This window comes from Colletotrichum scovillei, assembly GCF_011075155.1.
Source record: "Colletotrichum scovillei strain TJNH1 chromosome Unknown Contig00001, whole genome shotgun sequence".
Lineage (NCBI taxonomy): Eukaryota > Fungi > Ascomycota > Sordariomycetes > Glomerellales > Glomerellaceae > Colletotrichum > Colletotrichum scovillei.
The window spans coordinates 2,383,562-2,411,000 of NW_023336259.1; the positions used below are offsets into that span (position 1 = coordinate 2,383,562).

Below are 27,439 nucleotides of genomic sequence, written 5' to 3' on the forward strand. Positions count from 1 at the left end.
ACTTGTCTGTCTCAGAGTCTTCGTCTTTCACATGGCGATCTCGAGGTCCACGCGATTGGTCCTCTTCTTTGTTTGCTCAATGGTTCTGTTCGTTCCGCTTTCCGAGGCGGCCAACTGTTTCAACCATAGGGGGAAGCTCTCTACCGGCCAGGCACAGTATCCAGGGGCCGATAGCATTGGCAGCTTGCTCTCTACAGCCCTTACCTTGACAGCTTCAAGCAGCGCAACAGCGGCAACAACTGCACTGGGATCTAGCTCAAGAACGGCTTCTGAAAGCCCAGGTACCACCAACACCGCAAGGTCATGTTCAGGGGGGAATACCAAGAACACGACTTGTAGGCACGGGCAGAACCCGAGTTTCCAGAATCCAAGTCTTGATGGGCGCCTCGCAGCTCGCGGGATTGGGGGTGCGGCAGCAACCATAAGGCAGATGCGAAATGTCGCATCAGTCACTTCTCATCTTTTTCGCTGATCTGCGGTTAAAGCATTTGACAGAAGTGGCTCTCAGACGACATATTTTGGAGCAAGATTTACATGTAATTTGGGGGCAGATCGTTGCTTGCCGGATCATGATAAGTTGGTCTAGGGCACACTCAATAGTAAGAGGTGTGGATCTTGGCGCGGAAAATAGTGCGGCATTGATCAACCGTTTGTTTCCCGCCTTGATAGATGTACCTCGCGCCTTTTACTAGTGCATGTAGATATCCTCCCTTCAACCACCACCGCTGACCTTTCGGCCTGCCGGCAGTTGCCTCGACTGAAATTTCCAAAGCCTTTCGATTCAGCAGAGATCTCTCGTTCTTTGGCATTGTCACTGGGCTGAGTGGCATGCAGGATCGAGCTCCCGGTCTTCGTGCTGAGTAAGGACCACTGACAAAACATCCAAGGTGCGCCGCATCCTTGCTGGTCCCGCTCTTTCCGCCCGCCCCTTCCTTCTGGCTTACTACGGCGCTGTAGCCACGAGATGATGGCCGGTCGAGCTTCTGCGCATACGAACTCGACGCTAGGCACTTGAATCCTGCAAATTCCAGACTATTGAGGCGCAGAGGCAAATTGGCTCCATGACATGGTCTTATTATGGTCGCTGTGTCGACGAAGTCCCCTGAAGTCAGACTTGATGGCAAGTTTGCTTTAACAATGATGGAAGATGGAGAGGAGACTGTGATCACTTGCAGGATATGGGTCTTCCCAGTAGATTTGATGGGGGCGATTTACCTGGGTTGGAAGCTGACGGTGCACCAACGGACCTATGAGAGGCGGTGGCTAAACTAATCGCAATGCGCCTAGGCCCATGAATGATTCAGTATTGATGCAGGTACAGGGGGCATGGGGGTGAAACAGCCCAGGCGCAGTTGGCTCTGCTTTGTTGCTCTCCGGCCAGAATCTTGACGTTGAAGTAATGTCTTCATCCTCCAAGACTCCGAGGCCATGCCTTATTCTTCTTTCGGGCACAGAGGAGGTATCGTTAGAACGCTGCTGCTGACGATGTCAATTACGAACGCTCTGGCTGATTCATCCCTACATGTGGTTGAATGGTTGATAAGTTAAACGCAATATGAATATAGGTAGACCTGCTGCACGGAAATACTTTACCCTTCTGCTGACCAAATCTAACGGTTTGGTATCAAAACTCGGCGATTTCACCATGCTCTCTACCTTGGGTTACCAGTATTCAACTTGCCGAATCTGCAGTATTGCCCTTCTACTACTCACAGAAGTTTGGACAAGAACTTCAGAGTCGCTAGGATTTATCTTTCCTTGGCCAAATTGATTTGCCACTTCGCGGCCGCGCGTGTCGAGGTCCATCACATTAACGAAGTTAATTTATGATCACAACAGCGGCCAGCCAGTAAGGTCCTAGCGACCGGCACAACGACCCGCGCCGTGCCGTTCCCGACCATTGCCCCACATTATCGGACGGTTGATGCTCGCCGGAGCAGAGGCGGCTGGGATGGTGGTCAAAATCTTTGAAACTTCCAAGATTAAACCATATGCAGCCAAAATGACAGAGCGGGTAAGCTACAAAACTGGACTAAAATTCGCTTTTGTAAGTGACATCTGCTTCCAAGAATCTAATTTCATTTCTCCGAACGGGGGGGCCGAAGCCTAAGGGTCGCGGACGATGCAGGGACGACTTTAGTGCGCTCATAAGACGGTTGTGAGCGGTCCTGAGGGCTGAGCTTCATCGACCAAACTCTATTGTCGAGGTAATTCATATCCTTGGTGTGAGATAGTGACATTTCAGAGAAGACAAATAGGCTGACAATCATTATCGGTCGAAAATGAAAGAAGCACAAGACCAAGTGTATCGCATCGCACTTAACAGACGAAAGTCTACCCCTTCTCTACATGTAGTCCAAGTGACATTTGGACCGTTTCAGGCCTTGGAGAACAAAGCCCAGCCCTTCTGCTTGCTGCAAGTTACTTCGGCAAAGTCCAATGCTTGCAACTTCTTCAGACCGTGTCATTCGTTTTTGCGAACATGCTGCGTCGAAAGGCTTCTAGTTTGAAGAGTAACATAAGTCCAAAGATACAGAAATTATGGTCGCGAAGGTGGAAAAGAAGTCCAATGGTTTCAAGATGCGCCCTATCAGGGACCTAAAAAATCACAGCTCCTAGCACAACGGCCGTGTGGTGACACATGAAATGAGGTTTAACACAACCAGGCTCTAAAGGCGGGCTAGCTTAGCCGTCGCAGGGTCCTGAAGTAAGCGACGCAGAATTTTGCCAGATGCGGATTTGGGAATCGCCTCAGTAAAAACAATTCCACCAGTAAGCCTCTTGTGTGCCGAAAGTCGGCTCTCCATGAATTCAATAATCGATTCGGCGGTGACGTTGCTGTCTTTAGGGACAACGTGAGCCTGTGGATGTTCTTGCCCCTCTCTGGTCGCGTGTTGGTGTAAGTCAAATGCAAGCTGCAGATAGGAAAGGCATGAGCGCACCTTGTAACGCGAATGACCGCACAGTCTTTGACTCCTTCATGCTCAAGGAGATGCCCCTCAAGTTCGGCTGGGGCTACTTGAAAGCCTTTCACCTTAATAAGTTCCTGTACTCCGAATAACATGGTCAGCAAATGCTTTGAGAGGCCTCAGAACAATGCGGCACAAACCTTTTTGCGGTCCACAATAGTCAGAAGTCCACTCTCCTGAATGGACACAATATCTCCAGTTTTCAGCCAGCCATCTTTGGTCCATGCTTCTTCAGATGCGCTCGGGTTCTTGTAATAGCCCTTGAAGACATTTGGGCCCCGAATGAGCGCTTCTCCCTCTTCATTGCAGGCAACTTCGCGACCATCGTCATCGACGATCTTCATCTGCATGTTGGGGAGGATATGCCCGACGCCCTTGTGCAATGGGTCGAACTCGTCAGGGGCAAACAAAGTGACTGCCATCGTGGCTTCGCTCATTCCCCATCCCTGTCGACTGCGAGCTTTGCCCCCGCTGAACACCTCTTCCAATCTTTTGGATAGCTCCGGTTGAAGGGGGGCCGCTCCACAAAACATGGACCTCACGCTGGACACGTCGTAACGGCATAGGAGATTGCTTTTCAATAGCATCACAACTACCGGCGGGGCCAAGAGAAGATGTGTGACGCGGAACCGCTGAATTGTGCTCAGTAGAAGGTCAAGACTGAACTTACGCATGGTGACTGTAGTGCAAGATCTGCGTACATTGACCACACAATAAGTCATGAGTCCACCTAAGCTCGTGGTCAGTGCTTCGAGGAGCAATATGTGATTGGGATCTTGGACTGCAACTCACTGGCATGATAGAGAGGCAGGAATGCACAGTGAACATTGTGAGTTGAAGATCCTTGGTCCTTTGCTCTCAACTCGCTCACTCGATCAAGGTGAAGTGTCTGTTCCGCATTGGCAACAAGATTGCGGTGGGTGATCATGCATGCCTTGGGTTTTCCCGTTGTCCCACTACTGAAGTTAAGAACTGCGACCCTTGCAAATTGATCAGCATTGCGTTCATGCTTTTGTTCCCTTGCAGCAGCTCACTTTTCTGCCAAAATTAGAGGATCACTGATTGCCTCCCAAGAGTATGGCTCAGCCAACAACTTTTGCATGGTACGCCAGCTATCATGCCTAGGCCGACCCTTGTTGTCAACGAGGACGACATATTCTTTTGGTATGCCGGCACTCCTTGCAGCTTGCAGTGCGGTCGTGAGTCGGATGGCATCCGTGAAAATGCACTTAGCGCCGGAAACAGTGAGTTGGTGGGTCAGTTCTAGTCCGGGTTACCCATGTGCTCCATGCTTCGTGCCGAGGTATCTCATCATGAATTCGTAACTCACCAGCCTCCGTGTACCCCGGATTGGCACCAGTGAAGATCCCACCTGCACAGATTGCCCCAAGGATTATAACTGGGTACCATGCCTGGAGTGATGAGACACAATATTAGGGGATGGCCGCCTGTCATGGCCGTGGGACTACTCACAGAATTCTCAGTGTAAGCGAGAACAACATCGTCGTTTTGTATTCCCAATGTTTGTCGGAGGCCACCCGCTAATCTCTTGACGCCAGTCTCCAATTCAGGCTTACTGAGACTTTGAGCAGGTTTCTCGGCATCAACGAAAATGGGCAAATCTTTGCCATCCGAGGCTGACGTTCCTGCAGTCTGTATAAGCAAACACAAAAAACAAAACACTTGCCATAGCGACATGAACTGTACCGAACACGTATGATAGAACATCGACTTGAGGTATGTCTATCTGGTATTTAGAAGAGAAAATCATGATGATATGGGTAATTTCAATGTGTGTTCACTCGCTGGGTAGACCGAGATGAACCTAAAAGAAAGACGCACGACGCCAACAGAGGTGGTGACTGGCAGACTACAACTCCAAGAGAGCACGTAGTTGTGGGTTTGATCTTTATATCGTAGTACCCAGTCGGGCCGAATAAAGAACCTCAAACCTCTGATATTTACTAGCAGTCTGCAGCACTGCAGGAGGGGCACTTACACGGACGGGCTTCGGGTCCGAACTTCTGGAAGCTCAATTCACCCGAAATAATTAGCTTAGCCCCGATGCAATCCTCAAGGTAGACATTTGGAGCGAAAACTGCAACTCCAAGCAACGGCTACACCTTCCCCATTCAGAAAAGTGCCTTGGTACTATTCTCTATGTTGAAATTCAGTCATAAATTGTTTAGCATCCGGAGTCTGTTTATCTCCGCCGTGTTAGCGTGGAACGCGCGGCAAATGTTCAACGTTTGTATTCACCGCCTCAAGAAAAGGTCCGATCGGAAACTCCGTCGCTTACCACGGCAGATGCAGAATCAAGGGTCAAGAGAGAAGGGGCATTCAGACCTCTTGGGCAGCAAAATCCTATTGCTATGCTGAGGAGCCATTACTGATTCGTATGCGGCTAGAGTCGAAGGTAGTTGCGGGGTGATAACAGAGTGTTTCCGGCCCTGTCAATGCAGGCGGAGCGGCCCGGGGTTAAGTCAGAGCAGACCCGGGCTAGCATCATTTGCGGCAAAAAACCACGGGAAGCTGGAGTGGGATCCGGCCGGCATTACTGGGCTAGAGTAATTTTGGAATTCCCCTCAAGATAGAGTTGCGCTAGTATCATCTCTTGGCCTGCGGCCGGATGATTCGATATCTGCGTCGGTCATTTTCAGAGTTCGGTGGTTCCAGTATCGCTGTCACAAGTGCATGAGGTGGATCGCCGGGATTTTCGGGGTCCATCCCACTCGTCTCAACTTGCCTGTGTCTGAGCTATCATCTATCAAAGTTGATCTGTTGACTAAGAAGGAAACTCCGAGCGTTGAATATTGACAGTGTGGGCAATACCAATCGAATCCTGGCTTAACAATCTTCGGGCTGGCCCCATTTCTCATGGACTCGGGTCTAACTTCAGTCTTCATATTCTGTCAGTCCGGGCGGGATGACAAGGGCCTACCGTTGAACACACGTGGCCTTCTCATTTGGCATATCGGATAAGATTCTGACTCGTCTTTGGACTTTCGGAAGCAGATATAGGAAACTTATCTGAGTCAGACGTAAGCTAGCCACTGCCCACTTCCGATAGCCTAGCAACACTCCCCGTTGGAACCTCTCTACGATGGAACAGTCCCTACACGGTTTCGGATCAGGGGCCATCAAGTACTGGTGGCACCCAGCCAAGAGGTAGTACCCAGCCTCATTTTCTCGTACGAGTTACACACTTTAGCCATGTTCATCATGTTCCCATTGCTCAAGTGTTCCGCCAACAAAATACTGAGTTGAGTAATGGTTATGAGCGTGTCTCCTAGTAAAAGTTATGCTTGCACAACTTGGATCTCGATATCTCTGTTGACTAGTCTCCACAGTTCCAATAACAGTTCAATTCTCATGCTATCTCTACTGCCTAAAGTAGATAGGTGTACCTTGAGCCTATCCCCTATTCATTCCATAGAGTTGGTCGGAGCTCTACATTGCATCTGCGTCACGGGGCACAAGTTCGAAAAGAACCGTGAGAGACGGGGGCAACATGTGATGCTGCTTGACACAAATCCAGCCACCATCCTCGAAAACACCCTCCCAGTCCTCCACTGTGGGCAACTTAACATCCATCAGCGCATGGCCAAACTCGAACCCCAGGGTAAAGATAGGCACATCATCCTCTTGCACTGCATGACGAGACTGAGGATCATTTGTGAGAATCCGCACCGTATCGCAGATGAAGAATCGTTTGACACTCGGGAAAGCTTTGCGCAGCCTCTGCAGAGAGCTAACACATTTCTCCCGCGGCCAGAAGTCGTGGCCCATCAGAAAGGATGTCAAAAGGTCCACGTTGGCAAACTCGTCCCGATAGTCGAGCTTACGTGCATCGCCGACCAGGAAGTTGATGCGGCCACCATAACCACGCTTTACAGCATCTGACCTAGCCACCTCAATTGCCGGACCAGCAATATCGATGCCAAGTCCAGTGCTCTCAGGATAGCGGTCGAGGACTTGCATGATCCTCTCGCCACTCCCACTGCCCAGGTCCACAACGGAGGTAAAGTTCTCGCCAGATGACTTTAGGGCGTTGAGGAAGACCGGATCGATGAATTGCGTGTTTGCGTCACGGCACGCGTAGGCGATGGCCGCAGAATCACGCGAGTAAAATTTGCCCTCGCGATTCTCGTTGCGAATGACGTATTGCATGCGCGCGAATAAACTGCCGGAACCAAGAGCAAGCCAGTGAAAGAGACTTTTTGTGCGGTATGCCTCTTCGAGCAACCTCCCGGGCAGCGCAGCTCCCCCCTGACGCTGGAGAATGTCAGAGGTAGCGAGCGCGGAGACCAGGGCGCGGGTCGAAGCGAGATCCAGGTTGTGGTTGGCCGCGAACTCGTCGATATCCACAGCCTTTTGTGTACGGACCTGGTCCAGTAGTCCGAGTTCCCAAGCAGTGCCGATGGCGCCGGCGGCAACGTAGGAGTTGAAGATCTTCGCAATGTCGTGCTCAGAGGAGAGCTTCATGTTGGTGATGGATCCCATTTTGACGGTGATAGTGATTGAGATACTTTTCGGAATAAAATGAAGAACCAAATAAGTTTTTCAAATCAAGAGGAAAGGCTTGAAAAAGTTCATGCGCTTTGAAAGGCAAAGTAGTAGGTTTCTATGTGCCGTTGAGATTCCGGCAAGAGACCACGAGAGAGTCAACACGCCACTTTATACCCATGCTGAAGCTAAGGGGACGATGTTGCATCAACCTCAAGATTTTCTTCTGATGATACACAACAAGAACAATTCCAGTGAACAACCCAAACCTGCAGGGTATGATAGTGCTCTGGAAGCCCAACGCAGTGCAAGCGGAAGAGGTCCGATCATACTGGCGAGGAAATTGGAAGTTCCGGAGTGTTCCACGCTGCCCGAGATTTTCAGCGGCCCGGTCTGTCACTTCCATATTTCGGAATGGCGACTCTGAGCTTCCATATGCTTCCGGTCGATTATGGGTTGACCTCTGACAAGAAAGACCGAATACGAGGTCTCTGTGTATCCAAGAACGAAATCCTGTCTCCGACATGTCAAAGCTAGAACTTGTTCTCAGATTGTTGAAGCTGTATTGAACCCTCCAGTATGCCAAAACCGACATCTGATAACTCTAGACCCCACAGAGCTCCTTGCGTTCATACCTCCGACTGAATTGTCTGCCCAGTGAATGTTGTCACAGCCTGCTTCCTCCGCCAAGACCATCCTTGCTCCTTTGAGTTCTCTCTAGATGTTTTCACTTCCAGGGAAGAGTTGGCCTGATGGATCATGGCCGCCCTGCAAGCTCGAGAGCAAAGTCTTGTCAGTAACGGGCTGCCTCTTGTGGCAAACCGGAGTATCATGCAAGTAAGTCGCGATGAAGAGAAATTTTGGCTATAAATGGTCGTGCCTTTGACATCAACATTTGGACTTCTTCTCAGCATCATCGCTACAACAAGAAAAGTTCCAAGCTCAATCCAATCTCAAAATATCATTCAACATTGTTTTTGCCTCAAAATGTCTTCCATCTCAGCCTCTACTCAACTCGGCACTTCTGTTGGTAGGACTTCCCCTTCAATGCCACCTCACAAGGTCATCCAAGGCTGCAGTGTCTGGCACTGGAAAGATGAGCTTTCTCCGGCAGAAGGCTGGATAGTTATCGACTCACCCGTGCCTACTCACTCGGGTGGAGGGTTATTCCTTCATGAGGACGCAACTCTCAACGAGGTTCGCGACATTGCCCGATCTATGAGTGCCAAACTCGCTGTTTCTTCTCAGCCCCAGGTCGTTGGTGCCAAGGGCGGCATTAGGTTCCCTCATGAGGACCCACGTGCTCCTCTTGTCTTGGAGCGCTTCATACGCGATAATGCAGCTGTCCTTTCCGAGTACTGGGGCACAGGGGGAGACCTCAACACAGACCACGACATCATCGACAGACACGCGAGAGCCTACTGCTCTCCAGGCACTTTGACCGCGCTCGACGCGCTCAGTCGTTCACTTGGCTACTGCGGCTCGAACCCCAAGGAGATCCACGATCTCCTCGGAGAAAAGCTTGATAACAGTGGATGGGGCCTCAGCGAGTTCTGTGTCGGCTACGTGATGGCTGCTACCCTTAAAGAGCTCATTACCCACACCAAGCCGGAGCTTATGGGGCAAGCTCGCCTGGTTCTCCAGGGCTTCGGTTGCGTCGGTTCCACCTTTGCCCAAGCAGCTGCCCAGCTGGGTATTGGCCGGGTAGTTGCCATCTCCAGCCAGTACGGTTTTCTGGTCAACGACAATGGCATAGACTGCGCCTCGATCGAAGCCTATCGGCGTGCTTCCGAGAAGAATCCTGTCTCAGAACTTGACCCTCGGAGCCTAGAGGCTGGTCTTACAAAGGCCGAGCTACAGTCAGCTTTGTATGCCAAGCGCAGAGTTGGCTCAACTGACGAAGAACACCTTGTCGACTTCCTCGCCGCCTCCCAGGGCGAGGTCTTTGTTCCCTGTGCTCAGCGGTACATCCTCACACCCAAAGCACTCTCCACTCTTAGCGACAAAACCTTCGCTGAAGTGCCCCATGGCGCCCGATTCATCCTAGCCGGCGCTAATAACATCTTCAACCCTGTTGAGAGCAGGGACGAAACACTGTCCAAACTTGACTCTGCATCAATTCGGATGCTTCCAGAGTGGATTAGCAACTCAGGAACCTCCAACCTCTTCATGCGAGCCTGCAGCGGCCTCGCGCTGAAGGGCTATGCTTTATCCAACCTCGAGGCATCCGCCAATGACACCAAGGCGTTCGTCAACACCGCTTTCGGCAGCGTCGGATATCGAGCCAGCAACATAGCTCTTTGGGAAGCTTGCGAGGACCTTGCGACTACCCGGCGCAGAACAGGAGCAGTCAATCTGCTCGGCGTCAAGCGAATGGCTCACTTGACCCTTACATCGCATGTGGTTGAGAGAGCTGCCCAAACAGTCAAGGAGGTCTATAACGCCAAGTTCAACAAAGATGAGAGCCTTTATAGACTCCCAGGTCTCGGCGATCCAACCCTCAGCATTGTCAAAGCTCCAGAGAGCGCCGGACCTGGAGACATCGGGCTTTCGGTTCGTTTCTCTGTCTACAACATCGCCAAGGCTCGTCAAGTTCTCGAAGCTCAAAGGATCACTTTCAAAGATCGACGTCTCCAGGATGGCTCAACTGAGCTTGTTCTTCTGCGGGAGGAAACTGGATACCCTATGAGCTTATGCCAGGCCCCAGCTGAAGAGCCAGCCAACGAGGATTTTTCAACTTCACCCAATGTCCTGACTTCCATAGCGGGATCGACGCGTCAGCTCGACCATTATGCTGCCATCATGCCCGACACTAAGCGTATGAAGGTTTTCCACGAGCGGATATTAGGTTTCACTCCTCTCCGCACTTTTACTGTTAACACTGGGTCCGCTGCTGATGGTAGTGATGATGGACTGATGCAAGTCATGGGCATTCCTTGTGATTCAAAGCGGGTAGTTATCCTTACTGAGGGATTGAACCCTGATTCGGTGTTCTACAAGCTGATGATACGTCACGACGGAGCTTACCTTCACCATGTTGCATTGGAAGTTGAAGATGTTGACGCCGTTTTTGCTGAAGTAAGAGCCAGAGGTTGGACTACTACCGCGGAAGATCTGAGCTACGATGTTGCCACCGGTCTTCGCCAGTTTTTCTTGAAGGAGGAGGAGACTGGTTGCATCTTGGAGCTGATCGGGCGCAGTGCCAAGGACAGCAAGCCAGAGAACCAGGAAAAGTCCTCTTCGGACATTGCGGATGATGGAAACGTTGTCAAAGGTTCCGAAGTAGAAGATGTTGGCACTTATGCCAATGGGCAGGTGGCATTTCGCACGGAAAATATTGTTGCCTTAGCTCGGTCTTTGGATCAATCCGACTAGCTCTATATTGTAGTCTACGATCTTGATACGTTCTGTAACACATATCATTGGTTCCGGACTGGGATACATTTTTCTACCTTAGTGGCTGCTTCTTCTGACTGGTGAGGACGGATTCCGAGCATACACTAAGTAGTTTGACCTCAAATAGAAGTCATGATGCAAATGTAATTCTCACCTCAGAGATAACGTTTCCGGAGAAACAGTCTGCAGTTCTGAGACAACTATTACTGACTCATTGCCAGCAGCGGAATCACCATTTGTCTTTCTCTATTCTACAACATCTATCGAACTTCCGCTTTCAGTAGTACTTATGTTTATGTCTAATCTGAGGTGTCTATGCTGCTACAATCATTTCTTGACTAAGCCTTCAAACGCGTAGAGCGCTCTGCATGATCTTAATTTTCACCTGGCTATGATCAATCTCAAGCGGATGGCATTTCTTCTTCCCTTGGTGAAGCATATGTTCTCACCCGTTGCATTGGCAATCGCAGAAATGTAGCACCTAGCGACTAACAATGATCTTGACACACACACCTGAAGCGATGATCGAATGACTAATTATGGCATACTTCTGGTTCCTACTCCAGTGTGTTGCAGACTACGCAACTGTACTCAGTCATACCACAGTATTGCAAACGAGATGGAACAATTCAAAAATTAAACATATCAATTTATCTCGGCCGTTTCCAGCATTTGAGTCATTTTGCAGTATTCGCAACGTACGTCTAATACTCTTGAGGAGAATCCCTGGAATCTATGATGTCTCGAGGAATTCTGACTAAAGTAATCTACCTCAACCACTCTTCTCATTATAGATGACACCGGACATCTGTTGACTCGATCGTTAGTGTCATGACTCAGGAGTTGGGTTGAGTTAATGATATTTTGCAGGAGAACGTACCAAGAAGGGGCCAAGATACGAAAGAGGAACACCGGCATCATCGCTGTGAAACATGGGTGTGCCATAGCCTCTCTGATTGGGGCAGTTCTTGAACTCGGGCGGGTTGGTGCGATCAATGAGCGACTGATACGGGTTGTAGTCAAAGTTGAACTCGCAGACGGGGATGTTCGACTATTTGCATATTACGGTCAGCGAAAAGGTCAAGAGAAGGGTCATTCAACAGATGAGCACTTACGGCGCAACTCAGTGACAGATCTTTCACATCAAAGGATTCGGAGCCATTCTTGCCTTGGCATTGCTGGGAGTCGATGTAGAGCTCATGCGGCGTGGTCCAGTTCTTGGCGAATGCGACGTCCAGAATTGGTTTCATCTGGTCCATGCCAATGTCTGTAGATAATGTCAGTATGGGTAAGAGTTGCGTCGGCCACGGTCTGTGGAAATGTAACGTACCATTTGCTCTCGCAAGGCCATAGGAATCCTTGCCATCGTACCAGATAGGGCCGCAGGTACCGTAGGTATCCAGGTTAGTACAGTCGTACGGGTCGATAGGAATCTTGCGGGGATCAACGCCAGGGCTATAGACTAGTTAGCAAATTTGGGTTATTCCGAGGAGAATCGTGAACTCACTTCTTAACGGCAAAGTAGTCTGCTTGCTGCAGCGCCTGGTTGAAAGTCCACTTCAGAAGGTTGTGGTACATGAAATCGGTGTTCTCAGGCAGGTTGGTGTTCATTTTCTGTCGCAAAACGGTCAGTCTAAGCGCTCTGAGTGGATCTTGGCTGTAGAATGTGTTTTCCCACCTGGCTGAAACCGCCGTTGGAAACCAGAGAGTAGAATGTGTCGAAGTCGGTTTGGATCTTGGTCAATGCCTCGCCAACGTTCTTCTGGTACTCGTTGACGTTCTCTGAAAGAGCAGCTGAGAGACCTTCCCAGGGGACCTCCTGGACCTGCTTGGTGGGGAACAAAATGTTGAACAAACCAGCTCCACCACCGAGGGCACCGGTGAGAGAAGCAAAGACCATGCTAGCGGCGAGAGAGCTACCGAGCAAAGGACCCAGAGCCTTTTTGGTTGTCAGGACTATCACTTTCTCGTATATGATGAGTTATGATACTTACAGCAAATTGACCAAGTGCAACGGCATAGATAGGTCCGAATAGAGGGGTTTTGGGGTTCTTGGTCTTGGGTGGCGAAACAGTCTTCACGATTTCGGCGACCGCACCACTATTGGTGAAGGGTCAGCAATCCAGCATCATATCATCACCAACACGAACTTACATTGCAGTAGCTTGGCCGTTCAGGAGGGCTTGGTGATAATTAGTGAAGAAAAGATTGATGGCTAATGTCGCGATGATGTCAGTGAAGATTCACAGGCCGCCAATAGCGAGAGTGCTCACAATCAATGTTCCAGAAGACCTATCAAAACTTCATTAGCAAAGTTGGAGCGTTTTTAAAGCTTGTAGAACCTACGTAGAACTCCTGGTATGAAGCATAATCGGCGTTGCGGCCACTCGGGGGCGGCGTGCATCCATTGAGGGCAATGAAGTCACAGCTCCACGTTATGTAACCCTGTGCTGGTGTTAGTCGGGGCAACTGGGCTCGAACATGGTGGTCTAGTGTAACATACAGCTGAATCGAGATAACATTCAGCAAATCCCTTCTCTGCCGTCTTGCATCTAGCAGAGTTCTTGGACCACCAGTCCTAGTCATATTGTCAGTATGGACGACACAGACACGGTTGTATATCTGAGCCTACGTTAAGATGGTTGTTCATCTGCAGAGTCTCCCAACACCCAGGCTGAATGCTATATTGGTGACAAAGACATTAGCAATTGTGGCATCTCTATAGATAACTTGTGAAACATTATATATCGTACCCATCTTCGGAATGGAAGGAACAACTGTCAACGGTGGGATTTGCGCGTTCATCAAGCACTTGAGCCTCTATACGCGGGATCGATGCAACCGGAGACGCGCTCACGGCGAGTGAAAAGAGAGTGACAAGGTTCAAGAGAACCATTATGATTGTATGTTGCGAGCTGCAACGCGAACGAACAAGAGAAAGACAGACAATAGTATCGAGCACTAGCTTTCGGAAAACAGCAAGAAGCCAGGGCATAGTAAATAAAAGGCACCTTCACCCACTTCGGCGAGTTGCCGCCGTTGCTCGATGCCTCTTTGGGGACGTGCTCGCATGATTTCGGGTTCCCCGCAAACTGCGCTAAAGCCACGACCCAGCCTTCAGGAACAAGGTTTGATGAAGGATGGCTTTGCAAGTATTATCCTGACATGATTCAGGTACACATAAGATCGGCGTTCAACTTTCTTTGATTAAAGATAACGCGGCGTGTCCAGGTAGATTGGGAGCCAAATGAGTTGAAGTAGTTAAACTGCCACCGCGAATTTACGCCTCAACGTTCCTCGTGTTTCCTCGGAACCGGTCCAAGCTGCGAATTACTCGACAACTTATTTCGAGGCTTACTAGTTAATTGCTGCCCAGAGACACTCTGAGTCAATCTCCTGCTATCAGCCTTCCAGGCCTCCCGTTCCCACATCCTCTACCGTTCGTCCGACGTTCTTCCCCCGTCCAAGCGTCGTTAGTCTGATAAGAGTATTACAGCACCCAACACTCATAGACGGAACTATCCTCCGTCGTCGAACCTATCACCAAACTCTCCAAAACTTCCTTCGGCACTAGTTCTTCTATTTTCCATCATGCGTTCTACGTCTGTTCTTCAACTTTTTGCGACCTCAGCATATGTTGCTATCGCAGCAGCTGACAGTTGCTGCTGGGGTGACAACTGGGCCGACACCAACTGGCTGTGGCTCAAATGGGACGAACCTGCAGGAGTTGTTAGATGCGGTTTGAGTGGAACATTCCCTGCCGGTACGAAATGCACCATCGAAAACTCCAAGGACGCAAAGGGCAACCTCCAAGCGTTGACAAACGTCACATTTGGCGGTAACTCCGCACCATTCAAGTTCCGCATTGGCATCAACCCCAACAGCTGCGACCCTTTGCCTAACGATCAGGTCGTTACTGGATGGGAGGGCTGGGGAGCAAATCTTTTTGAAGGCCATGACCTCACGACGCAAAGACTTGACGCCTGTACCCAAGATAACTCGGCATAGACTACAGGTAAGAAGTCCGGGTTGTCCATAGATTGAGGCTTCTCTAACAACATCCAGAACCCACGTTAAGGAGTGCGAAAGTTATTAGAGAACCAGCTAGAGCCATTGTGCTGGAGGAAAGGTCGTCGGACTGTTTATTGGAGAGCCTTAAAAACGGCTGCTGAAGTGACGGAGTTATTTTTTCCATGTGCATGAATGCTCGCAGAATATCCCAAATTCCTAATGATATGACGTCTCAGTGCTACATCTTTCTCATTCAATTACGTATCCAATAAGTCAGAACTACTGCATCACCAGCCTCGTTCTGACTTCCTAAACCTCTCGTCGACAGCTAGATGCAACTGCGACTTTCGGCCAACTTACTCTTCTGCCTGCCATTTTCTGCTTTTGATCAACTCTCAAGTCTGTTCCGTTCTGCCCGCATTGTCACGCGACTATCTTCCTCCGCATGCACGGACATCAACTCCACGTCTTCCCCTTTTTTGTTGACTTGCTTCAAGCTTGATAGGAAGGCACGGGAAAATACGAGTAAGGTTAACATGTGTCATCCAATATCGCCGCGTGACAATTGATGGAGTTGACCAACTAGTCACGCGTCGCCAGGGAATGGATCTGGGAACCTGCTTGTTTCCGCGAAGATTATTTGCGGAATATGGTTCAAGTGATAAGCGGTCTTGCTCAGGTCCCGTGATGTGTTGATCAATGCTGCTCGTACTAAGTGGCTAAGCAATCTATTTTGCCTTTCTATATCAAACACTCGGCCGTTGTCTGAGCCGCAACTAAGCTTCTGCGCAAGTGTCCGCTTAGTTTGACTCGCGCAAACGCCGTCCCATCTTTATCATTCTCCGGCTCTCAGCTGTCACATCACCCCGCGATACGAGATTTTTCCAGAAACCGAACTAGAATACCGACGACTGGGGGCGGTCTCGTTCGTCATGACCCGCATATTGTTAATTGAGGTAGTATGATAAGGCGGCGTGCAGTAGCCGCCCGGCGTCATGGAACGGCGGGATCATCGGATGCCACGGGAGGAACATGATTCAGGTCGGATCATTCCCTATCGTGGTGGAGAACTCCCCAGAGCAATGGCCAAGCTGCTGCCATTATCCTGACATTTCCTTAGTTTATTAAGTCGAATTGGTCCACGCGTCAGGGACCATCCTTTTCTGGCCTAGGTGTCGAGCTACTCAAATGGCAATTGAACTCTCCCGCATTTTCTAAATTACGCCTGCGCCCACTCCAAATAGCAGATGCAGGTACATAAGTTTAGTCTAGACCACAGTTCGGACCAGCCCTACAGTACTTGTTAACCTCACATCATTCCCGCAACCGGTCACTGTGTCTCAATCTCAACTCTCACCTCCCTCAGTTCCTCTCCTCGCTCCTCTCCCGTGGTCAATCTCGAATACATCATCCAACAACATGTTTACAAAATTTCTATTCTTCTGCCTCTCATTGGCGCTCCTCGTCTTTCCAGTGTAAGTCAGCATCGCTCGCAACCTAGGCTTAAGCATTTAGATCATGACTGATGAAACCAGTGCGCTTGCAAACGAACACGCCAAATGCTACTGTGTTATCAACGACGTATCTCATAAGTGTCTCACGGAAAAGGCTTGTGATGTTTACCGGACGTCGCAAAAGATCTTCGAGAATGACAACCCGCAAAACGTTAACACCACAATGCTGTGGCACGTAAGTCTAACAGAACCTCCTCAAATTGATTCCAAGGCATGGCTCTGACGCTGTAATCAGGTTTGCGCAACTATTGCTCCTAAGGATGGCGGCCGGACACGGTACGTCTCTGGATTTGGCGGCAACGAGTTCAAGGACTCTTGCATCCAGGCTCAGAACTCCGGTGTATGTGCCGACGCCAGTGGTACTATTGGCTCAAAGTGCGATTAATTTTGGATTTCATCATGATACCAAGTAAGAAGGAGCTGGGTAAGCACGGAGTGTAGAAATGATACCATTAGCGTCGACCGAAATGTTGGAGTGATTTCAGCCAGCCAGGTTATATTGGAGGATTGACTGGGGACGGTACATGATTGAGAAACATGAGTCTTAGACTCGATATTCACGGCCTGAGATAAGCACGCGTTGTTGCAAAAGTCTTTGAAAGACCTCTTTAATGCTGAATGTTTACATCTTACCAAATTTCCCGGCCTGCAGAGCCTACTGATCATAGAATCTGACATTTCTCATGGTATCTCGACTCTCAATCATGCTCACTCTGCAGGGAGGAATGCACTCTTGTCTGAGTGACTGATCCCATCTTCGTGCACCAAGGCATGTGCTCAAGTCCACGTCGTCGGCGGGAAAGTTCGCACGATTCACAGATGCAACAAATTGCCTAGAGGCCACATACCTTCTCTCGACTTTCCAAAACTAAGATCTTCTAATAGATGCATACAGCTCTCTCAAGAAGTTCCATAGCAAGCTCAATCATCTTATCCTTCGATGACACTTTGTGATATCCCGCCCATTCAGGCTTATACCCACCTTGAGTAACAAAACCTCGTGGACGGGTAAAATTGACTATTACGGAGTCAGTATTGGAACTATCCGAAGAGGTCTCATCAATAAGAAGAGTGCGGATGTTCCGGTCGAGATGTGTCATCACGGCCAATATGTTCTCAGCAATCGTCGACATTAATGATCAGCAACTGGGTTGTCTCGATATCTTAACAGACTCAATGCAGACTTTTAGCCTCCGACTCTAACATTAGCCTTGAAGACTAGATTCATTTTCTAGAGATGTTGTGCCATTGACACAGACATTTCGCTGAGGCAAACTAACCTTCTGATCACGAAGCAGGATACACAGGCCAGTGCCAAGCTTTCTCCCAAGCTTTATCGCCCCGCCAGACTCCAGAACCCAATCGTTCATAGACTGGCTTTTTTCCTTTCTTGAAATGTGAGGTATAACATAGCGAGTTAGTCGGACAAATCTCCGCTAATTTAAGTTGGAGTATAGAGAAGTTTGAAGGGTGGGCAGAAGGTTCGTCGTATTCACTTCTGAGTTATTATAGGCGATCAAACAGATTCGGCCGATATTTCCACCGCAGATTAAGGTAGAATGAAGACCGCCAAGAGTTGAAAAAGTCCTATGACCGATCAAAGCTTTCATCTTCCACAATGTCTCGCTGTCCACTTCTATCGTGGGGATTGCTAACATAGGCTTTGCGGAGTACCTTAGCTTCGAACTCTCCAGTCTGACATTCGAATTGGCGGTCAAGCATTGCTCGAATAAGCATGAAGTGATTAGTGAATCAATACCTGGTAGAAGTCTGTGTGTCTACTTCGAAGGTAGCGATGATTGGCATTACGTGTAGACGAGAAACAAATATCGCCATCGACGAATCTGGGACACAAGACGAGTGTAAGAGTTTTGGGGCCCCGGTCCCCTGACCAGCGCTCAAGTTCTGGATTGAAGGGGTAAAAAGTCGGAAAGCAACGAAACATTCCATCAAATTCAGAGTAGGAGACGAGGGAAGACGAGGGCTTTCCAAAGGATGTCAAATAGCCACGTGATGACCTCCAAGTTGCGAAATTGAATATTCATGCAGATGGTAGATGAGATGATGATTTCAGATGACATAAGCGAGACGCTGGTCCGCCCCCATATGGCAGGGATCAGGCCCTGGCTTCAAGTCCCACAAATAATGAGGTCAGCTCTTGGCAGTTGACACTGGTCGAAAACGCCAGCAAGTCAGTAAGCTCGGTCGCGAATTGACATCACAACTATTGACTGTTGATCAAGTTTCCCTCGACAACGTCGCGATCGCTCTTCCTTACTCGTCTTTCCACAAGATACTTGGGCCGCCTCAAAGGGATGCGCAGATCATCACAATGTCAAATGTTCTCTCCCTTCTAGGCTGGGCCTTCTTGCCCAACGTATGTGATACCTGCCGCACGACCTAACCCCTCCACATTGAGCATCGCAACGACTGACATCCCTCACAGCTAGTCACCGGCTGGGTCCAAGCGATCTACTACGGTCTGGCAATCCGCGCCGGTGATCCCAAGCCTCAGCCCGGAACCGCGAAGTATGCCACCCACCGCCGCCGAATCCACATCCTCGTCGTCTCCTTCTACCTCCTCTACACCCTTGTCGAGGCCGACCGCACCCTCCGCCTGCAAGGAACCTTCTACACCGACCTCGACGTCGCCGCCAGTGCCCCTGTCCGCATAATCAAGTCTCGCTTCCGCCGGCTCGCGGCCGTCTACCATCCAGACAAGGCAGGCACAAATGGCGCTGACACTGGCGCGGCCGCTGCGCGCTTCATGCACCTGAAGACCGCCTCAGAGACCCTCTCCGACCCAGCCCGTCGCTTCGCCTACGAGCGCTTCGGTCCCGAGGTCGGTGCCTGGCAGGGCTGCAAGACCATTCACGACTTTGTCGCGCGTGGCATTATGCAGGGGACGATCCCGTACTACAGCATCGCGGCGGCTGCTACTTACGGCTTGAGTCTGCTGGGATACCTCGACTGGGGACGATACTGGCGATGGATTATCCTTCTCACCTTCTTCGTCGCGGAGCTCATCGTTGTTACTCGGCCCGAGATGCCGCCATTCCTGGCCATCTTCAACACAGTGCTGAGCACAGCGCTGCGCCGCCCGCCCTATCTCCAGTTCCAGCTGGTGTCGCTCGCTCGTCAGGCCGCTGTCACGATCTACATCGCTTTCGGCCAGCTCGGTCCTCTGCTGAACTCCCAGGGCCAGGCGGCGCAGAAAGCGGCGGAGAGCTCGGCGGCCGCAGTTGACGAGGGCCTACAGCGACTCGAGATGATGGCCCGCGGTCTGGACGGCGAGACGAGCAGGTTGTTGGAGATGGAGATGACGCCGTTCATTGGCGATAAGGAGGCGCTCAGCAGCGTGCGTGCCAAGGTCAAAGATTGGTTGGTTCAGAACACCATCAGGGCGGACCCGATGGTCAGAGATGCGATTGGCAAGCAGTTCCAGAAACGCAGGGTGGATGCACCAGCTGGTGCGAAGGGTAACAGATAGAGCAGACATTAGACGCGCGTGTACTTTTTTGTAGAAAATCATCATTCGGTGGTTGACACACCAGTTCACACTTTACTTAGGTGAATTTCTCGCTTCCCACGTGAGATTCGACTGCTTGTCTTTTGCTGTTGCTGTTTCCTATGGCCCTTACGAGACTGGGATGCGGCCAGACGTTGCCTCTACAACAGGTGACGTCCACAATCCCAGGGGCATGGGATTGTTTCTCCATAAGCTCCAAGACCAACTGAACAGCCTATTAATCAAATGATTCATAAAGCTGCCCAGCATCATGAGAATCTCCCAAGTGTGGCGCATGTGGCTGAAAAGTGTGGCTCAGATGAGGTTCGAAAATATCTCAGAATGAGCCTTTTCTCACCAAGTCATGGCAGTTTGACCAACACTACGAGGAAGTCACGAGGACCAAGGTACTGGAACTAGCAGTCGCGAAGTTCAAGATTTAACGGCTAGTTAACAGCTATTAATTCACAATGGCAGCCGCGTCATCATGGCACCTCTTACCACCCGACCTGATCGAACACCAAATCGGCCAAATCGACCTCCTCACAGCAATGTACCCCACAGAAGATGAGGTCTCAATCGACAAGGAATCTGAAAAATTTCTACAGCTCCTCAAATCGCATCTTGAAGAAGGCAGTGAAACCACAAATCCGTCATTGAGCCGCGCACCAACAGTGACCATATTACTCACCCTCGCCGTCCCGGAACCGGACCAAGACCCCTCATCGCCAAAAACCCTGCAACTAGACATCAATGTACCCTTCTCATACGAAGCCGACGAACCACCAGAAGAAGCGCCCCGGATAAGAGTCCGGATCCTCCAACCATCATGGCTCAACCGCGCAGCGACCGCCCACCTCAACGCCCAAATCCCAGACGGCGACGATGACCTCTTCAGCATTATAGACGCAATAAACGAAACAGCAGTCGCATACCTCGAAGAAGCAAAAACAGCAGCAGAAGCTGAATCAGCAGTCTCCAATGCTGCTGACACCGCCGACGCAGGTCCCATGGTGCGGGTGTGGTTCTACTTCCCCTCCATCTCAACCCGCTCCAAGCGCGACGACTTCATCATCAACGCGCCCGCGTACCACCTCACGGGCTTCCTCTACGCCGGGAAGCCGGGATTGTTGTGCCTGGAGGGCGGGTCGCAGAGCATCGACGACTACATGAAGTTCATCAAGACGGAGAGCTGGGGCGATATCCCTGCGCATCATAAAAAGGTTAGCGAGAGGCATCGCGAAAAGGACATTTCGAAGAGAGTGTTTGCGGACATGTCAGAGATTACAGACTCTGTAGGTGAGAGGAGAGGACAGAGGGCGAACAGGGGCGACATGAAGGCTGTGGAAGGGTGGTTGATGGAACGCGGGCTAGGGGATGCTTTTGCGAAGGTATTGATGTAGATCATGTAGAACAAGAAAGACCTAGGCACTCGTTGTTCAACCGCAGGTCTTCAAAGCTTGCTTCTAAGAGATTTTTGTATATCAGGAAACTTCCACACCTTCTTGAATCTTAGGATTACACAGCCCAACAATCACAGCCTCTGCCGACCCCTCGTCTCGATAGGAATCAGACACATCCCGACAAACGCCGCCAAAATCAATGCCCCAGACAGATAAATCGGCGTCGTGACCCCATCCCCGGGCATATTCGCCGCCAACAACGGCGCTAAAAGCCCCATGGCCCTGTTCAAGAAGCTCGCCACGCCCGTTCCGGCCCCACGCACCGGCGCGGGGAAGATCTCCGGCGTGAAGGCGTAGAGTACGCCGTACATGATGTTCTGGGAGAAGGCCTCGACGCAGGAGAAGAAGAGCTGCGAGGCGGGCGAGGTGCCGAACTTGACAAACATGAAGAGGAAGACGGCTGAGACAAAGGACGAGCAGGCGAGCGTGCCGCGGCGCCCGAGCCAGGGGGACTTCTGGTCGACTAGGTAGGCTGCCAACAAGCTGCCTGGCACGCCGACGGCGGAGGTGATTGCGTAGGTTCGATATGTGTCTGGCGTGATTGGTGTCGCTCCTGCATCTGGGGAGTCCTCGGGCGGAGGGGCGGCACCGCCATGGGAGAGGTACTGCGGGAGGAAGGCGTTGAAGAGGGGATAGCCCATGCCAATAGTCGCCCAAACGAACCAGACTACGACAGTGGCGAGACCGAGGGTTCGAGTCTTGAAGAGTGGTCGAAGTCGGTCTGCGGAAAACGCCTTCATTCTCTCGCGGAGAGCGTTTGCGGCGACGCCGGACCCGCGGAACACTCCCGAGCGGCCACCTCTTGAATGGTCCTCATCCTCGTCTGCCACGCCATCGACTACTGCGTCCAGGACTTCCTCAGTCAACCAAGTCTTTACGCCGTTACGAGAGGCGATGCCATGCACGACGGCAATAGCTTCGGACTGACGCCCCTTAGAGAGCAAGAACTTCGGAGATTCAAATAATCGGAAGACGAAGAACCGAACAACAAACATGATGAATGTAATCAGCCCAATAGTCAAAACGAATCTCCGCCATCCCTGTTCGGGAGGCCAGTTGGCAATGAAATACCACGCCGCCAGCGACGAAGACAGCTGCCCGACCGGCCACCACACCGACAGCAATGTCAGCAGGCTGCTCGACGCGTCCGGCAAGAACTCGAGGAACAGCGCGCCATCCACTGGCAGATTTCCGCCCACGCCAAAACCGAGGGCCGCGAAGAGGAAGTTCACCCAGCCCCATGTCGGTGCGAAAGCCAACAAAATGCCAAAGACACCGGTGATGAGAAGCGTGAGGTTGAAGGCGATACGACGACCCAAGACATCAGAGCCGATGCCCCAGATAAAGGAACCGAAGCAGAGTCCGAGGAAAATGGACGACGTCGTGTAACGTACACGCTGTTCTGAGATGCCAAACTCCGCGGACAGAGAAGGGAGTGTGAGTGCAACACCCTGAAATCGTTGTCAGTACCTTTGAAGACTCCATGGCTGCTGATGGGAACCAGGCTGAAGCTGAACTTACGTGCATCCACAAACTAGTAAACCGGTCAGCATTATCCTCATCATAAGGTGGCAGAGAGACTCACTTATCCGCAAACCAGCCAAATCCACAAAGGACAAAGAGCTGCCAGTTATACCGCCCCATGCCAATATCCTGAATCGCCTTGTTGATGAGCTTCGATTTTACTGTCCCCCACATCAGCACCCATCTCACCGACCCATCGGATTCTTCTTCGATGCTTCGTCGAAGATCTCAAACTCACACTCATACTCAGTCCATCGCCCTTGCCCACCTCTCCTGACCTCTTTTCTGAGACCCTCGATGGTGTACTCGGCGGCGCTCATCTCCAGCATCCCCGCGCTCTCACTCTGGTCCTTGCCGTCATCCTCTGCGTCATCGTCTTCGTCCTCACTCGGCCGTTCCTCGAATTCGCATTTGCCAGTCCGGGCCGAGTGGCTATGCAAGTGGGCTTCTTCAAGCGGTACCACGACGCCAATGTAGTCGTTGACGGACTCGGGCTGGTCAGACGCCAGGCGCCGGATGATGGAGCGTAGCATATCCGCGTATGTGAGCGTCTCTTGCAGCGAGTGCAGAGTCGCAGAGATGGTATTCGCGCGCCCGTAGCGATAAAACACGGACTAAACCTCTGTCACACGCGATGGCGATGAGTCTCGGACTCAGAATCGAGTTTCCCGATGAATCCGCCGCTGGTCGTCGTCCTTCTCTCCTCCAACCTCAAATCACCAGAATCGTCCCACGCTCCCCAAGCACAGTCTCACAGCATTCGATATGTAGCGTAATCCAGGCTCTCGACCGCTTTTCTACATCTTCCGATGGAACAAGCACAAAGATGGGTTAAGAAACGCGAATGGAAAGAGTCATGAAACACAGATGATGGTACAATATCAAAAAAGAGCACAAGAGCGGCCGACGATGAGATGAATACGGACGGAACACAGTGTTACCTCTAACCTGGAATGGTCGGCTGCTCTGTCTTACCTCCCGGCACACCTGACTAAAAGAAATGCACACCCCGTGCTTTAGCGCACTTAGGTAATCCTCCGCCACGCCCAGGTACCTAGTCCATAGCGCCTTCGGGAACCTGGGCGTGCCGTCAGGGGGAAGCTGCGGCTGCTGTGGAAAATGAGCCGGGGGAGGTTGCTGGTACCTGGAAGGTTGGAGGTCGTTAACAGAGTCGGGGGTATCGGCCGCATAAATGTGTTAATCCAACATGGGACTTTGAGGATTCGGGGGTCATTGGACGGTTGCATTCTCGGTCACGGGCGGGAAGCAGAGGGTCAGCTAGTGTGGGGAACCCTGTCATCTGCACACCTCTCGCATTAAGGCCCGAAGTTTGCACAATGCTTATCCGCAGGTTCGTACGGATAGAGCTGTGAGCTCTGAGCTCTGCTCTGCACATGTGTAAATGTCGATGGATGAGAAATCACGACGGGATGGGTGGACTGAAGTACCGTGTATCAGCTGCTCAAAACATATTCATCCATGATCTCAAAATGATGTTCCGCCCATCTGGCTAAACTACGAGTTGGAATTCTCGGGAAAGAAAGTCTCAACAGGGACTCTATCAATGCCAAACGCCAACAGTATCCTGTCCCGGACTCGAACGCCTCGTCTATTCCGCCGTGAAAGCTCATTGTAAAATTCGACCATAATTCGTATATTGCGCGAGAGCCTGACTTCTCAAATCAACTCTCCATCCCCGTCATCCGCTCCATCTTCCTCCTCTTCCCAATCCATAGATGCCGCCCGCTTCTCGGCCTCCCGCTGAACCTCTGCGAGCCCAGATAACTCGGCAACAAAGTCCTTCTCCAAAAGCGCCTTCTTGACGAAACCCCAGCCGTCGTTTCGGTAAGCCTCTAGAATCGGTGGGCCACACGCACTGCAGCATGGGTACGACTCTCCGCGAATAACCTTGTTGTTGAAGTTATGCAGGTAGCCGCGGACAGTATGGGGCACAAGTCCCAAGGCATGGTCCACGGGATCCTTCTCATCTGCCGAAGTCTGGGGCGCCGGCGCGTGTTGCTTAAGGGGATGCTGGAGCAGACTCGCGAACAGTTCGACTAACAGTGCCGACGCGATCGCCGCGACACCAGGTCTGGTTACGGTGCATTGTTGGTCCAGGGTCTGATCTTTTTGCGACTGCAAGATGTCAGTGGGAGGTGAACTCGAGAAGTCACAGTAAACTCACGTCGGCTGGTGTAACTACGTCGTTGCAGAAGTAGCAACCCAGTGTCTTGCGCTCCTTGTCCTCTGGCTGAACATCAGTTGGTTCAGCACCGTGCCTCATGACGACAAAGGAGTCGAAACCAAGCGCGGCGTTGAGAACAATCTTCCCAGTTGCTTTGCCTAGAACACTCGGTAGCCACCTTGACTCTCGGCTGTCCATCAGAAGGAAAATTGCGTCGTGCTCGTCAATCAGCTGCTTCAGCTTGTCGTAGTCGGCCTTACTCCTAGCCTCGTCCGTAAAGGGGTGGCCCAACATAGGGACCGATAGGACGTGACCCTCGCTCTCAACCCCGGGATAGATCCTCTTGAGGGCATCTGCAGCCCGCGTCGCCTTGAACTTGCCGCCTTCCAAGCAGTCCTCGAACTCGAACAGAGGCTGCCGCACAGGGTTCGAATACGATACGCGTCCATAGTCCACAAACGTGATCTTCCTTACACCCCAGCCCATGAGGTTTCTGGAAACGTAGCTTCCTAGTGTGCCAGCTCCTAATAGCAGACACTTCGTGGATTTGATAGTATCAAGGTCCAGATTTGGCGAAATCCTCCATTTCATGAGTTTGAGGTTCAGGTCCACGGATTGGTCGGCCAGTCGCGTTGGGTCCATGTACTCCCCGAGGTTGGCGATCCTAGCTCGTAGCTTGCCCTCTCCATCTCGCTCCCAGCCTGTGACCTTGGGCATTTCAGCCACCGCGAGTGGCTCAACTGGATCCATCTCCAATGGCAGGATGATGCTTCTAGCCGCATGCCTACTAGATCTGATATCGCGGTAGCACAAGATCTGAACCTTGGTCTGCCGGAACCGTTGCCGAACAAGCCAGAGAAGGTTTCGCAGTGGCCATGAAGGGTTTTCGGGGTACGTCGAAGGGTCGACGAATGAAACGTATCGGTCCTCCTCGGCAACGTCGTCGAAGAAACCGTTCTCGAACTCTCCGAGGTTAGCAACTTCCCACACGTAGCCAAACGTATCGTTGAGGTCGTGGAGATCGCTATTCGCGTCCTTATCCAAATCGCTGACATCCACACCTCTCGCCTTCTTGGCGAGGAAGAATCCGTTCTGCCTCTTGTCGCGGTTGGCTTGCCATGTGCCCACTCGATCGACCAGTGCCGTGCTCTCCTTTGGGTCAAGGCGGCCGATCGGTCCTGTACGCTTCCACTGAGGGTCTGAGTGCAGCGCTGGGAACGCGAACCAGTATGTGAACTTGTATTTCTTCAAGTCGGCGTATGAGAGAATCGTAAAGGAGGAGAGGAGGGAGGGTACGGAGTAGATGGTGCCGTCGTTTATGGCGTCCCATACCTGGAAAGGCGATCGTCAGAGCTCGCTCAGGTACTAATGCAACTACCATTTCGGCTTACATGTCTCGCTGCCATTTTCAGCATGGCTTGTTTGTCCGTATTCTTGAAGTCCTCAATCGTATTAACGTTTTTGATGAAGCCCTCGGCGCGGACATGCTCATCGTTGGGCCTGTTCTCCTCGTCAGTCCCAGCCTGATCTACGTGAAGCAGACCTGAAGATCTGCGAGAGCGCCTTACTGGTCGCTAGTGAGGGCATTCCCAAGGATGGACATCTTGCAGCTCTGGCCTGGCTCGACAGGCAGGGCAGTGTACTGGCCAAGCACGCGGCGCGCCGAGTCGTCTAGCTTGTCATGTTCGAGCTTTGAGGAGAAGAGGGCTGCGTAAAACGGCAGTTCGATCTCGGAGGAGAAGGGCGCATATTGGATTGCTGCCATGGTGAGCAAGCTGTGGCGGACGCGCGCTTTTTTGCGCTCGTATGGGGAAATGCAGGCAGTCTTCGCGATGTTTTGCGCCTGAACTCGGTATTTGGGTTATGCTACGATAATGACTCCAGGAGAACGTTGTAGACTTCAGGTATGTTCCGGAAATTTGGGTATGTAGAAGAATAAACCGAAAGCAGGTCGCGATCTAGGTCGAAATGACTCAAAAGTGTCGAGGGCTTAGGTACAGTATGACGGAACAGGCAGGTCGCAGTTCCGTATAGTCTCCGGACAAAGCGGAGGGGTCCGGGCGATGTCGCTGTGCCTGAGGGATGCTTGGAAATGTCAAGTTGGAAAGAGTCACGAGAACAGGCAGTCAAGCGGCGGCTTGTCGGAGTCAGGAAGTCACAAGAACAAGGCTGGTGAGAGCTTCCTTTGAGGGTGAGATGGTTGTCTGACAGGTGAGGCATGATAGGGCAAACACCGTGGGCAGGTGCCCGTTCGGGTAGCTTCTCCCCCGCCAGGCTGCCCACCTCAGCTGGACGACCAAAGGTGGGGGACAGGAGCTCGCTCGGTGCCACGGGAGATGATTGTGTCATGCTCTGCAGGTCCC

The 27,439-nt window shown here is 51.4% G+C and overlaps 10 protein-coding genes across 10 annotated transcripts; 5 read left to right on the plus strand and 5 right to left on the minus strand.

Annotated features, from left to right (window-relative positions):
- Window positions 1-2,669: 2,669 nt before the first annotated feature.
- HER10_EVM0012445 (uncharacterized protein) lies at window positions 2,670-4,740 on the minus strand (the record flags this gene model as incomplete). Its single annotated transcript, XM_035481841.1, has 8 exons — window positions 2,670-2,883; window positions 2,943-3,046; window positions 3,110-3,699; window positions 3,762-3,949; window positions 4,004-4,232; window positions 4,300-4,381; window positions 4,443-4,615; window positions 4,677-4,740. 8 exons carry the CDS (start codon window positions 4,738-4,740, stop codon window positions 2,670-2,672), a joined length of 1,644 nt encoding a protein of 547 aa, XP_035339008.1.
- A 1,679-nt stretch (window positions 4,741-6,419) lies between these two features.
- On the minus strand, window positions 6,420-7,472 carry HER10_EVM0012709 (uncharacterized protein; the record flags this gene model as incomplete). The annotated part of the gene is made up of 1 exon (XM_035482097.1): window positions 6,420-7,472. One exon carries the CDS (start codon window positions 7,470-7,472, stop codon window positions 6,420-6,422), a length of 1,053 nt encoding a protein of 350 aa, XP_035339033.1.
- Window positions 7,473-8,462: 990 nt separating this feature from the next.
- Window positions 8,463-10,850, plus strand: HER10_EVM0005423 (uncharacterized protein; the record flags this gene model as incomplete). The annotated part of the gene is made up of 1 exon (XM_035475041.1): window positions 8,463-10,850. One exon carries the CDS (start codon window positions 8,463-8,465, stop codon window positions 10,848-10,850), a length of 2,388 nt encoding a protein of 795 aa, XP_035338346.1.
- A 793-nt stretch (window positions 10,851-11,643) lies between these two features.
- HER10_EVM0011045 (uncharacterized protein) lies at window positions 11,644-13,767 on the minus strand (the record flags this gene model as incomplete). Its single annotated transcript, XM_035480487.1, has 13 exons — window positions 11,644-11,679; window positions 11,752-11,922; window positions 11,987-12,138; window positions 12,202-12,326; window positions 12,379-12,485; window positions 12,550-12,810; window positions 12,866-12,971; window positions 13,026-13,086; window positions 13,145-13,163; window positions 13,218-13,316; window positions 13,375-13,449; window positions 13,504-13,552; window positions 13,625-13,767. The coding sequence occupies 13 exons, from the start codon at window positions 13,765-13,767 to the stop codon at window positions 11,644-11,646; spliced, it is 1,404 nt and encodes a 467-aa protein (XP_035338888.1).
- Window positions 13,768-14,462: 695 nt separating this feature from the next.
- Window positions 14,463-14,879, plus strand: HER10_EVM0011428 (uncharacterized protein; the record flags this gene model as incomplete). The annotated part of the gene is made up of 1 exon (XM_035480861.1): window positions 14,463-14,879. The coding sequence occupies one exon, from the start codon at window positions 14,463-14,465 to the stop codon at window positions 14,877-14,879; it is 417 nt and encodes a 138-aa protein (XP_035338917.1).
- Window positions 14,880-15,941: 1,062 nt separating this feature from the next.
- Window positions 15,942-16,832, plus strand: HER10_EVM0009561 (uncharacterized protein). Its single transcript, XM_035479046.1, has 3 exons — window positions 15,942-16,357; window positions 16,418-16,571; window positions 16,632-16,832. Exons 1-3 carry the CDS (start codon window positions 16,302-16,304, stop codon window positions 16,779-16,781), a joined length of 360 nt encoding a protein of 119 aa, XP_035338758.1. The 5' UTR covers window positions 15,942-16,301; the 3' UTR covers window positions 16,782-16,832.
- Window positions 16,833-18,586: 1,754 nt separating this feature from the next.
- On the plus strand, window positions 18,587-19,905 carry HER10_EVM0006900 (DnaJ domain-containing protein). Its single transcript, XM_035476473.1, has 2 exons — window positions 18,587-18,773; window positions 18,843-19,905. The coding sequence occupies exons 1-2, from the start codon at window positions 18,729-18,731 to the stop codon at window positions 19,884-19,886; spliced, it is 1,089 nt and encodes a 362-aa protein (XP_035338503.1). The 5' UTR covers window positions 18,587-18,728; the 3' UTR covers window positions 19,887-19,905.
- Window positions 19,906-20,296: 391 nt separating this feature from the next.
- Window positions 20,297-23,833, minus strand: HER10_EVM0006741 (major facilitator superfamily transporter). The gene is made up of 4 exons (XM_035476319.1): window positions 23,130-23,833; window positions 22,953-23,052; window positions 22,889-22,901; window positions 20,297-22,818 (listed from the first exon to the last, which is right to left on the minus strand). Exons 1-4 carry the CDS (start codon window positions 23,422-23,424, stop codon window positions 21,439-21,441), a joined length of 1,788 nt encoding a protein of 595 aa, XP_035338484.1. The 5' UTR covers window positions 23,425-23,833; the 3' UTR covers window positions 20,297-21,438.
- HER10_EVM0010019 (uncharacterized protein) lies at window positions 20,375-21,307 on the plus strand (the record flags this gene model as incomplete). Its single annotated transcript, XM_035479489.1, has 1 exon — window positions 20,375-21,307. The coding sequence occupies one exon, from the start codon at window positions 20,375-20,377 to the stop codon at window positions 21,305-21,307; it is 933 nt and encodes a 310-aa protein (XP_035338793.1).
- Window positions 23,834-24,389: 556 nt separating the features above from the next.
- On the minus strand, window positions 24,390-27,360 carry HER10_EVM0003960 (ubiquitin-like modifier-activating enzyme atg-7). The gene is made up of 4 exons (XM_035473621.1): window positions 26,645-27,360; window positions 26,468-26,576; window positions 25,077-26,408; window positions 24,390-25,027 (listed from the first exon to the last, which is right to left on the minus strand). Exons 1-4 carry the CDS (start codon window positions 26,839-26,841, stop codon window positions 24,569-24,571), a joined length of 2,097 nt encoding a protein of 698 aa, XP_035338230.1. The 5' UTR covers window positions 26,842-27,360; the 3' UTR covers window positions 24,390-24,568.
- Between the last annotated feature and the right edge of the window lie 79 nt (window positions 27,361-27,439).

Excerpts from the sequence above, each read along its gene's own strand:
- HER10_EVM0009561 (XM_035479046.1), top strand. The coding sequence starts at position 16,302 with ATGTTTACAAAATTTCTATTCTTCTGCCTCTCATTGGCGCTCCTCGTC. Across the intron at positions 16,358-16,417 it reads GCGCTCCTCGTCTTTCCAGT|TGCGCTTGCAAACGAACACG; the intron begins GTAAGTCAGCAT and ends TGATGAAACCAG. Across the intron at positions 16,572-16,631 it reads ACACCACAATGCTGTGGCAC|GTTTGCGCAACTATTGCTCC; the intron begins GTAAGTCTAACA and ends CGCTGTAATCAG.
- HER10_EVM0006900 (XM_035476473.1), top strand. The coding sequence starts at position 18,729 with ATGTCAAATGTTCTCTCCCTTCTAGGCTGGGCCTTCTTGCCCAAC. Across the intron at positions 18,774-18,842 it reads GCTGGGCCTTCTTGCCCAAC|CTAGTCACCGGCTGGGTCCA; the intron begins GTATGTGATACC and ends CATCCCTCACAG.
- HER10_EVM0006741 (XM_035476319.1), bottom strand. The coding sequence starts at position 23,424 with ATGCTACGCTCCATCATCCGGCGCCTGGCGTCTGACCAGCCCGAGTCC. Across the intron at positions 23,053-23,129 it reads GCGATGGACTGAGTATGAGT|TAAAATCGAAGCTCATCAAC; the intron begins GTGAGTTTGAGA and ends TGTGGGGGACAG.
- HER10_EVM0003960 (XM_035473621.1), bottom strand. The coding sequence starts at position 26,841 with ATGGCAGCAATCCAATATGCGCCCTTCTCCTCCGAGATCGAACTGCCG. Across the intron at positions 26,409-26,467 it reads TGAAAATGGCAGCGAGACAT|GTATGGGACGCCATAAACGA; the intron begins GTAAGCCGAAAT and ends TCGCCTTTCCAG. Across the intron at positions 25,028-25,076 it reads ACGTAGTTACACCAGCCGAC|TCGCAAAAAGATCAGACCCT; the intron begins GTGAGTTTACTG and ends GACATCTTGCAG.